Below are 11,828 nucleotides of genomic sequence, written 5' to 3' on the forward strand. Positions count from 1 at the left end.
ATAGACTTTCCTTCTATTTTAGAGGGAGAAGAGAAATAGAAAAGAAATTTTAGATCATTTTGTAAAGAGAGAGAAACTCTAGGTTGTAGAGAGAGAAGTTCTTGATTGATGATTGAATATTCATGATTCTAAGCATTTTCTCCATTGATTTGAAGAAAGTTTGTAAGGATTTATTATACTTTAATGTAATCTTTAGATTTTGATTTCAACTGTTTTGTTGATTGTTCAAGTTTGATTGAATTTGTGATTGAGTTAGTTAGATTAATATGATGATAAGGAATTTGTTGTTTAACTTAGTTTTGATCTTGATTTCCATGGATTGTGAGTAGTTTTCTTGATAGAGGAATGGGGAAGCATATATGAGTAATGGATTTATGCTAATTGGGGGAAATTGATGGAGTTGGTGTAGTGATTAAATTGGTTGATTGATTATGTGCATGTGTGTGATTGATTGAAGAGTAGCTAACTTTGATCGTTGCACTAGATTGCATTATAAGTTCACATTGATACGGACAATTGATTTGTGGATTCCATTTGTTGATTGAGTTGGTTTGTGAAGTTCCTAGGTAGAGTCTCTTGAGTTGGAACTAGTTTGACCTCTAGGAGATTACCCTATCATACTCTCTTGATTGCATTATTGATTTTCCCTCGCAACATTCGACTTAGTGAATTCCAATCCGTTGCATGTATATGTGTATCCTAAACCGTAGTGTTTGATATATTTGGTTTTAATCTCGTTTTCTTTGTTTTTTAGAGTACACACACCTTACTTCACTTCTTCGAAATAGCCTAGCTCGAACATTAGCATTCACCTCCCATTCCTAGTGGTTCAACCCTCGATTTACTCCTATGCTAGTTATAAAGGTGTGTTGAGTGATTACAAATTTTGTTTGGCCTACGGAAGATTAGTCCAACGACCTAGTCAACACCCTTAGCCACTCAACCACAAAGGTCAAAAGGTTTTGGAAAGGGTTGTAATGTATAGGCGAGAAAGGTGAGGGGTAGGCTACAATTTGAAATTGGGTTGTACACCTAAGCTGTGAAGCAAAGATTGGCAAAAGATTAACACAAAAAACAAGTAAACACAAATCATGGTTATTAGAATGGGCGTTGACTTGCGTCTACTTTTCTATCTTCTATCTCCTTCCATGGTGATTGATTTTGTTGGTTTTTCTTCGGCTTAATCGGTTCCAATGGCTCGAAAGAAGAAGCAATCTACTCCTCAACCCTCAAACAACTTGAATCATCCTTCTAAATCTTCATTATCTCTATTGAATGATGGTGTTAATAGGCTGAATGTGTCCTGACTTTCGGGTTCTGCTTCGATTCTAGAAATTGATGAGGATCCTGATGAACTTGTCACTCCTCCTTCTCATTTGAGTCGATTCTCAACTGAGAAGATTACTAGAGCTGAGCTGAAAGACCTTGAGGATTTTCATGTGCGTCTAATTAAAGCCAATAAAACAGTACCCAGATCTAGTGTTTCATTGGATCTCCAAGCATCTTCGTCTGAACTTAATGCAGGTCGTGCTTTAACAGATGGTACTATGGTGGCTGAAGGTAATCCTGGCCTCAATTTTGGTTCAGTCCCACGAATTCCAGAGACAGCAGTTCCTGTTACTATTCCATTTGTTTCTGGGGTCGGTTCTGCTCCAATTGCTGACCCGGTTTCTTTGGAGGGTGGTGTGGTACCTCCTCAGCATCATGTTCCTGCTACTAAGCAAGGAATTGCTAAGCTCACTGCCAAAGGTTCGACCCTTTCTTTCGTAGCTCCTATGGTCAAAGATGGCAAGTCTGTTGCCATGTTATAACAAGCCGAAATTACTGAACGTAATCTTAAGTGGAAGAATTCTGTAATTTTCTATGTCATACGCGATTATCCTACTATAGCTGCTGTTCATAGATATATTGATGAAAATTGGAATGTTGTAGCTAAACCTGATGTTTTTTGGCATGATGATGGCTACTTTCTGATTAAAATGCAAAACTCTGATGATATGAATGTTGTTCTTAGTGCTAGTCCACACATGTTCTTTGGTAAGGCGGCTATTGTTAAGCCTTGGTCTGAGAAATTTGACTTTCATGCTGAGGTTTTGAGAACTGTTCCTTTATGGGTGAAGTTACCTAACTTACCTTTGAATTGTTAGGGTGTGGACACCCTGAGCAGACTGGGAAGTGTCTTAGGAGTTCCTTTATGTGCTGATGAATGTAATTCAAAGCAGTTGACGGTCTGCTTTGCTAGGTTGCTCATTGAAGTTGATGTAACAAAGGCTTTACCCAAGACTATCTGGTTTGAAAGCCTAGATGGTGCTTTGATTGAACAAAAAGTTGTTTTTGAATGGACACCCCCCTTTTGTAGCAAATGTAACAAAGTGGGCCATGACTGTGCTAGGAAGGTTCAGCCCAAAAGAGGCAGATGGCTTCTAAGGAGCAGCCTAAGCAAAAGGTGTGGGTTGTTAAGCCCCAACATGCTACTGTTCCTGCACCTTGGCCTAGTGTGCCTTAATCTGGGGGTAATGGCTCTATTCATAATGCTGGTGTTTTCACTCCTGCTCCAACTATTGTGCAAGCTAATTCTGTTGATGATTGGAGAGTGGTGGGAAGGAAGCAAAGAAGTCATAGTAATCCTCCTGTCTTTACTAGTGTTCCTCGTTCTAACACTTATGTTGCTCTGCTTAAGGATGGAGATGGTGCTGGAGAACTTGTTCCTAATGGGGGTGATGGTAATCCCCCTCTGGGGTCATGATTATCCTATCATGGAATATTAGGGGTCTTAATGATCCCTGCAAAGTAGTTTCTCTTAAGAAACAGCTAGCTGAATAGTGTGTGGATGTTGTTGGTATTATGGAAACTAAAGTGAAGTGTGGTAAGAGTGTTAAGCTTCAGAAGAAATTTGGATATGTTTGGTCTTGGTTTTGTAACTATTCATCTTCACATAGGGGTAGACTCTGGGTTGGCTGGTCTCATGACAAGGTTAATCTCTTAGTCCTCTCCTCTCACGAGCAGTTCATTCATGTCCAAATTAGCTCCAAGGATCTTCAACATCAGATTTTCTGTACCTTTGTGTATGGCTTACACTCTATTCATGATAGGTTACCTCTCAGGGATGGTATTTCTAGTCTTGGAGCTGTTTCTGGGCCTTGGCTTGTTATTGGTGACTTTAATTCTGTTCTCAATTCTTATGATAGAGTTAATGGTAATGCTGTCACTAATTATGAGGTCAACCATTTTAGAAGTTTTGTTGACAATCTTGATCTTTGTGAGCTTAAGAGTAAAGGTTCTTTTTACTCTTGGTCTAATAAGGGTCATGGTGATACTAGAATTGCTACAAGGATTGATAGGGAGCTGGTGAATCAGGCTTGGTTGAACAAGTATTCTCATGTTGAATCTATCTATCTTCCTCCTCTCCTTTCTGATCACAACCCTCTCTTGGTTGAAGTGCGTAGGTTTGTTGCTACTAAGGGGAGACCTTTTAGGTTTCTTAATTGCCTGGCTGATCATGCTGATTTTTGTTCCATAGTGGAAAACAACAGGCATAGTGTTACAGATTGTTCTGCTATGGTTACTATTTGGCAGAATTTGAAATCTGTCAAAAAGAACCTGAAAGATCTGAACACTAAGTATTTTGCTAATGTTGATGAGAAAGTTGATGTGGCTCTTGCCTCTTTGAAAGCCATTCAGGACCAGCTTGCTGTGGATTATTCTAATTCTGACCTTCATGTTAAAGAGGCTGAAGCTGTATCTATGGTGAAGCATTGGATGTATATCCAGGAGTCCATTTATAAGCAGAAATCTAGGGTTGATTTGATTAAGCTGGGGGATTCCAGTTCTCACTACTTCTTTTCTGTTATGAAGCACAGACAGGGTAGAAATAGAATTGATTCTATCTTCACTGAAGATGATGTCCTTTTGAAAGATCATGTTCTTATTGAAAATGAGATTGTGGGGTTATATAAAGGGCTCCTTGGTTCTAGTGCTAGTTCTCTCCCTACTGTTGACTTAGCCACTATTAGGTGAGGTTCTCAACTCAGCTCTAGCTCTATTGATATTTTGACTTCTATGGTTACTATTTCTGAGATTGATAGTGCTCTAGCTCAGATTGGAGATGATAAGGCGCCTGGAATTGATGGTTTCAATGCTGTTTTCTTCAAAAAGGCTTGGCCTATGATAAAAACTGATATTTATGCTGCTATCTTCTCCTTTTTTGAGACTGGTATCATTGCTAAGCAGTGGAATTTTACAACAATCACCTTAGTGCCTAAGGTTCAGCATCCTTCTTATGTCATAGAGTTTAGGCCTATTGCTTGTTGTACCATGTTGTACAAGCTGATCTCCAAAGTTCTCACAAACAGGATTTCTAAAGTGGTGGGGACTGTTATTAATGATGCTCAAGTTGGGTTTATCCCGGGTAAGCCCATTGGTGACAATATTCTCCTGGCTACTAAGTTGATTAAAGGCTACTCACATAAGTTTGTTTCTCCTAGATGCATGATCAAGATTGACTTGAGGAAGGCCTATGACTCTGTTGAATGGCCCTTATTGCAGACGGTTTTAGAAGAGCTTGGTTTCCCTCATTCTGTTGTGAAATGGATTATGACTTCTGTTTGTTCTGTTTCTTACTCTGTGATGGTTAATGGCTTTCCTGCTAAACCTTTTTCTGCAAAAAAAGGCCTTAGGCAAGGAGATCCTATGTCTCCTTTTCTCTTTGCTCTATGTATGGAGTACCTCTCTAGGTGCCTTAAGGAAATGACTCGGAATCCTAATTTCAATTTTCATCCTAGATGTGAGAAATTAGGTATTACCTACATGATGTTTGCTGATGATCTTCTTCTCTTCTCTAGGGCTGATTCCATCTCTATTCAGCTTCTCTTGCAAGCTTTCCAGAAATTCTCTTGTGCTTCTGGTCTGATGGCTAATTTAAGTAAGAGTGAGGTTTATTTTGGAGGTATCTCCGATTCTGATAAAGATCAGTTGCAAACTGTTCTTGGTATGAGTAGAGGTAGTTTGCCTTTTAGATATCTTGGGGTGCCCTTGTCTTCTAAAAAGCTTACTGTTGCTCAGTGTAGGCCTTTGGTTGAAAGGGTTACTGCTAGAATTGGATGCTGGACTTCTAGACACTTGTCTTATGCTGGCAGGTTACGGCTTATCAAAAGTGTTCTCTTTGGTATTCAGGCTTATTGGGCTCAGATTTTCATTCTTCCTAAGAAGATTCTTAGGGAAATTGAAACTAAGTTCAGGGTTTTCCTTTGTACAGGGAAGAACACATATGCAAAAAAGGCCCCTGTCTCATGGCATCATATGACTCTTCCTAAGGTTTGTGGTGGCTGGAACATTACCTCTCTTGGTGATTGGAATAAAGCTGCTATTTGCAAGGTTCTTTGGGATCTTGCTCACAAATCTGACAATATGTGGGTGAAATGGGTGCATACCTATTATTTCAACAATAGGAATATTTGGACTGCCACTATTCCTAAGAAATGCTCCTGGGTCTTGAAGAAAATCTTGACTTGCAGAGATATGATTGATGATATTGGTGGCTGGTCCTCTATTATGAAAAATGGGATAATGAGTATTGCTAAACTCTATGCCCGAATTCGACCTCAGGCTCCTAAAGTAGGGTGGAAAAGAATTGTTTGCAATAACCAAGCCGCTCTTAAGAGTATTTTCATTACTTGGTTAGCTTTGCTTGACAACTTTGCCACTAAGGACAGAATTGTCAAGTGGAATGCAAGTTGTGATCCTATTTGATTTTTCTGGCAGAACTCTTGTGAAACTGTCTCTCACTTGTTCTTCTACTGTCCCTACTCTAAGACTATTTGGGAACAGATTTTGAAGCTTCTTGATGTGAAAAAACAATTCAACCTTTTCACATTAAACAACAATGGATAGTTAAGAATTGTAGGAAGTCTAGCAGCAAGGGTAGAGTATACTCTATGTGTTTTGCGGAGGCTATCTACAGTATATGGCTGCAAAGGAATAGTTTGATGTTTACAGGTGACTGTAAACCTGTAGGAACTGTCTTTCATGATATTATATATCATGTTGCTGTTAGGTGTAAAGGAATAGACAGGAAGCTGCTTTTGCTTCACTGATTTCTAGTGTCGCAGCTGTCTGTTGTTTTTTTTTTGGTTTGTTCTGGTTTGGTGGCTGCTGGTCAGCAGCCTGGTTTGTGGCAGCTGGGTTGCTGTTGCTGCTCTGTTGTTGTTTCTGTTCTGTTGCTGTTGCAATGCTGCTTCTGTGTTGTTATTGCTGTTTGTTGCTGTTGCAGTGTTGTGTGTTGTTTGTGTTGCTGCTGTAATCCTGTTTCTGTTTTGCTATTGCTTTGTTGCTGCTGCAGTGCTGTTTCAGTTCTGTTGCTGCTGCTCTTGTTGCTGGTGCAGTGCTGTGTGCTGCTTTGGTCTGCTGCAGTGGTTAGGGTGGCAGCTGGTTGTTCTGGTGTTGCTGTTCCTAGCTGCTGCTGCTGCTCTGGGTTGCAGCCGGTGGGTTGCTGTTCTGGCTTCTGTTCTGCTTGCTGTTGTTCTGTGCTGTTTTCTGGCTACTGCTGTTCTAGTTTTTGCTCTTTTGGCAGCTGGTACAGGTGTTGTCTGGGTCTGATGCTGTTATGGTTGCTGTCCCTAGGCTGCTGCAGTTGTTGTTGCTTTTTGGTTGTAGCTTCGGTTCCTTTGTTATTTAGGGGTTCTGTAGTTGTTGTCTTTGTTTTGCCTTCGGGCTTTGGTTTTTGTGTTTTTTTTGGCCCAGAGGGCATGTACTGAACTTTCTTTCTTGTAGTTGCTACTTTTTATGGGTAGTAACTCTTTACTTTTTGTAATAAAATAATTCTTTATTCACCAAAAAAAAAAAGTAAACACAAAAAAAAAACACATCACCCCCAAGCTTATTTAAAGCTTAGAATCACAACCATATGTACAAAAAGCGTAAGACGCTTCCCACCAAGTTAGAACAAAGTATTGTCCTCAATGCAAAAGAAAGGGAGAAAGGAACTTACATCGAAATATTTTTTGAACTTTCTCATGTATCTCATTTTCATTTTTTCACTATTTTTTCAAATTTTTCCAAAGCTTTTGAATGTGCTTTGCTTTTCTCATTTTTAAAATTTTTCATTTTTCATTTCTCTTAGCTTTATTGTCCTTGCCTCTTTTAACTATGGACTCCTTTTTCAACATATGCATTTGCTTTTTATTCACAAAATATTTACAACACATACTTGCTTTCATTATAAGAACCAAAAAACAATCAATCTCATCCACCAAAACTCCAATATAAGAGACCAAATGCTTCACAAAACCCAAAGATGGGAACAAAAATGAAACAAAAGGCCAAGGATCTAAAGATGTGGCTTGAAAGTAAGGAGGCAAATGAAAAATCAAAATAAAGATAAAGAAAACTATCCTAGAAAAACAAAAATTACTACCCGAAAAGATGCCTTCGTCCTTCGTAAATGGCTCGATCGCGATATCGGGAGATGAAAGTCAAATTCTAGATAAAGCACACAATAGTTAAGGATCCAAACGCCGCACAAGAAAGGCTTGAAAAGCATGAAACCTCACAAGGTTGTGGCAAAAACTCACTTAAAGCGTCAAATTCACCTAAGGGGAACAATTGCGAGTTTTTTTTCAAATACAATAAAATCCGGCTTCAAGGTCCCTATAGTTCTAAACGACTACCTTAGCATGCTCTATCCTAGAGTCAAACAAAGATACTCTCAAACCGTGCGAACCATTGTCCTTAGGAAGAGTAATAGTCAAAAGTGCAAGTCTATGTGCTACTAAATCCAAAACAAAAGCAAAACTATTAAGATAGAAAAGCAATGCCTTAAAAAGTTTTTTTTTTTTCTTTTTTTAAAATATTTATTTTTGTTTTTATTTATTTATTTTTATTGTTACTATTATATTTTTATTGATTTTTTTAGTTTTAAAGTCAAATTTAAAAGCAAAAACATAAGAACGCAAAATGCAAAAAGAAATGTAAAAGGAAAGAGATAAAGAAATCAAAAAGAAAAAGTAAAACAAAAAGTAAAAATAAAAAGAGGAAAAAGAAACAAAAAAGAAAGCAAGAAAAACAAAGGAGAAAAAGAAAGTCTCAAGGAAATTAGCTAACACATATATCTCAATCGACGAACAAGTGAACATTCGGCTACAAGGCCAATGTTCCCTAACACGCTAAGGTGTTAAATTGCAAACAACCTCAAACCGTTCAACTTCTCCTAGTCTAAACCTATACTAAGCATCGAAGAAAAGAAAAGAAATAAAAGGAAGAAGATTAGAAGGATCTCACCGGGCATTGAAGCTATCCTATAACAAATAAGGTGAAAGAACAACAACCATCATGGAGCACCAATAACCATAGCACAAACTACGAGGCAAGGTGACAAAGAAAATAGACTATATACAAAGAAAAATGTTGGTAACTTCAAGATAAAATAAAAGAAAGATATAAAAGAGATATATGTACTCAATCAGGAAATAGTATATGATAGTAGCGAAATCATCAGGAAAAGGATAAGGAAACTATATCAGAAAACATAATTAGGACAATCATCAGAAATCATTGTCATTAGGACATAGAGAAGCACATCACACAGCAATCAGGGAAACAAACAAAAATACCAAAAACTGGAGCAGAGAAACCATCAGAAAAACATCATAATCCATATTGAATATCAGAGTAGCAAGAGATAAACAATGATCAATACCGACAAGAAAAAGAGACATAGAGTGAAAAAGCGAAGGGGGAAACAATGAAATACACAAACACCATAAGTCACCCCCAACTTGAAATGAACTACCCACCAAACTATAATCCTAATAACACATAGGCAAAAAGAGAACAATATATAAAGCACATAAGAAAGGGGAGTAGTCACGATAGTCTCACTCTGCACTATGGTAAGGTGTAGAGTGTAAAATCCCCTTACCGGTCTCTAAAACATGACTCGAGCTAGCCATTTTACTCACCTCCATAGGAGCCTTTCCCCTTAACCTCCCCTCCCTCCGAGCATGATCTATCGCGAAGAAATGATACCAATCATTGAAAATCGGATCGCCCGACAATCCCCTGATGAGTGTCATTTATGGAACTCATAGGGTAGTCTTTTAAGATGTTTTCAACCTATTTTTCATAGTTTTCTTTTATCATTTTGGTCTTTTCTCCTCTAGTTTCTATATTTCTTCTTTCTTCGTGTTTTACAATCTTTTATGTGTTTTTCTTCGTGTTTCCCTTTTATATGGCTCTTTTTCTCTTCTATTTTCTCTCTTCGTTACTTCTGTAGGTGCTTAAGGAGTTGGCTTTGCAAAGGGATCAAGAAGAGCAAAAAGGGTTAAGCAAAGAAGAAGCAAGCTCCTTGAGAGCAGGGCATCTGCCGCACCCTTAGCTGCGGGCGCGGGAGTAATATCCGCGAGCGCGGGCTATAGTACCCACGGGTGTGGGTGTTGTCCAGATTTCCCGCGGAGTAAGTTATGGGTTCCGTACCCATTTCTCTGCTCCCGCGGGATGTTCTTGGAGAGGGGGCAGCCGATCAATTTTTCTTCTTTGTTTATAAATACTCTTGTAATTCCTATTGAAGTTTAACTTTAAGAAGATCTTTCATTTTCTTAGTTTTTAGAGAGAGAAGTTATAGAGAAAGTAGAGATTGAAATTCTTGGATTTTTATTTGTATTACAACATTGCTTCAATCAAGTTTGGATTTCTTCTTCATTTCAATGAATGTTTGTGAGATTTCTTTCCTTTGAAATAACTTTTATTGCAATTTTCTTTAATGATTGAATGTTTGATTTTAATTTTGATTTATGTTTGAGAATTTGTTGATTGATTGATTTTCCTTTTGATTAAGCTTAAAATGAATATGCTTGTGATTGAATTTGTTTTGTCTTTCAATTTCACCAAGATTAGTGAGTAGATTAGTTGCTAGGGATAAGGGGTATCATGCTTGATTGATGATTTTTGCTAGTTGATGAAAATTGATTGATTGAATTGTTGCAATTAAATTGGTTGACATAGTTGTGCATGTGATTAATTAGACTAGGAGTGATCAACCTATAAGATTAATCTCGATTGCATTGAAAATTTCATGACATGAACCCTTGATTTGAGAATTGCTTTAATTGATTGAATTTGATTGTGATTATCCTTGTTAGCCATTCATAGTGAATACTAGCTTGGCTTATAGGAGATAGCCTTTGGATTCCTTTGATTGCAAATATTGTTTGTCCCTTGTAATATTTAAATCAATTGAGTGATCTATTAATTAGCATAATCATTGAGCTTGCATGTGGAACCTATATCCCTAGTGTTTAGCATATTGATTGAATTTCTTGATTTGTCTATCTTCTTGATATTTTAGTTACCAACCACAACCATTGATGTTCTTCTATTTAGCTTGACAATAGAATATAGCATAGTTCCTACTCATTCCTTTGGGTTTGACCCTTCACTTACCACATACTTGTATTAGGTTAGTCGAGTATTTACAAATTAGGTTTGCCTATAGAGAGAGGTAGATAATGACCTACATTTTCCTTTTGTCAAAATGGCACCGTTGCTAGGGAATGAAATTGGTGCTTTTTTTTTGAATGAAATTGGTGCTTTGTTATAGTTTTTAAGTCTATTTCATTTAAAAAAAAATCAAAAAGATTTTCCTCTGTAAGGCTATAATTGTAGCCATGCTACTAATCGTTTCTTTTGAGTTGTATACATAGAGCACGTGGTCATTCACTAGTGCCATTTGATCCGGAGATTGAGAGGACTATTATAATATTAAAGGTTACTAAACGATCTTTGAGCTCTAGCATTTCAAGTGAGGAAGAACCACAACTAGAAGAACAAGCAAGAATGGGAGATAATATGAGAGTGGCATTGAAAGAATTGGGGATTCCCGGTGCATATAGATTTGAGAGTGGGATTGCTCCACCTAAAACACCGGCAAATGATTTTGAAATTAGGCCAGAAATGATCACTTTGATAGAGAGGCGACATTTTAGTAGGGCCAAGCATGAAAGTTCGCTAAACCATCTCAAGGAAATTGAAAAATATTGCAATACTATCAAGGTGAACGGAGTTTCCCAAGAATTCGTCCACCTCAAGCTCTTTCCCTTTTCTCTCATAGGGCGTTCTTTGGAATGGCTAGACAAGGAGGTTAAGCCGAATTCTCTAAGGATATGGGACGAGTTTACTAAGGAATTTCTATCATGTTTCTATCTACAAAAGAAAACGACGGAGGCTAGAGCTTTGATTCAAGGCTTCAAACAAAAGCCAAGTGGGAGCCTCTATGAAGCGTGGGAGAGATATAAGGAGTATCAAAGGGAGTGTGCTCACCACGGAATTCCAACCTATCATATTATTCACATTTTATATGGAGGCCTAAATCCCCATGGCAAGTCATGCCTTGATAGGGGAGCCGGAGGTCCCATCATGAATAGGACGGAAGAAGAAGTGGTAGACATCATTGAGGATGTGGTGAGGTACTATAAACATTTGCAAGATGGTGAGACAGATTCAATTAGCAAGAATAGCTCTTTGGTGTACTCGATTGATCATCTAAATGCAATCAACAATCTCTCCTCACAAATGACAAACTTGGGGATGGAAGTGATTGCAATCAAGGAAAAATTGGAGAGTTCTTCTTCCCAAGCTCCAAATCTTCCTTATTAATTTATGGTGAGAGGTACTCTTTCTAACTCTCATCCCCCTCCTTCTTTTAGTAACATGCCTAGTGGTTTTTTGTTTTGTGATGTGTGTGGTTCATATGATCATGATGCTTGTAATTACTCTCATGCTTTTCCGGATGGTATGATGATTTTGATAAAAATGAGAGTGAGAATGTGAACTATGTG

The 11,828-nt window shown here is 37.9% G+C and overlaps 1 protein-coding gene and 1 non-coding gene across 2 annotated transcripts; one reads left to right on the top strand and one right to left on the bottom strand.

Annotated features, from left to right (window-relative positions):
- Positions 1-2,844: 2,844 nt before the first annotated feature.
- Positions 2,845-4,017, top strand: LOC145642906 (uncharacterized). Its single transcript, XM_081694065.1, has one exon. It carries the CDS (start codon positions 2,845-2,847, stop codon positions 4,015-4,017), a length of 1,173 nt encoding a protein of 390 aa, XP_081550191.1.
- A 7,195-nt stretch (positions 4,018-11,212) lies between these two features.
- Positions 11,213-11,318, bottom strand: LOC145557098 (small nucleolar RNA R71). The gene has a single exon (XR_014092172.1). It is a non-coding gene; the product is annotated as a small nucleolar RNA R71 (small nucleolar RNA).
- Positions 11,319-11,828: the final 510 nt, after the last annotated feature.

This window comes from Chenopodium album, chromosome 8 (genome assembly GCF_948465745.1).
Source record: "Chenopodium album chromosome 8, dcCheAlbu1.1, whole genome shotgun sequence".
NCBI classification, from domain to species: Eukaryota; Viridiplantae; Streptophyta; class Magnoliopsida; order Caryophyllales; family Amaranthaceae; genus Chenopodium; species Chenopodium album.

Bases quoted from the DNA above. Each gene is read 5' to 3' on its own strand.
- LOC145642906 (XM_081694065.1), top strand. From the start codon at position 2,845: ATGGAAACTAAAGTGAAGTGTGGTAAGAGTGTTAAGCTTCAGAAGAAA.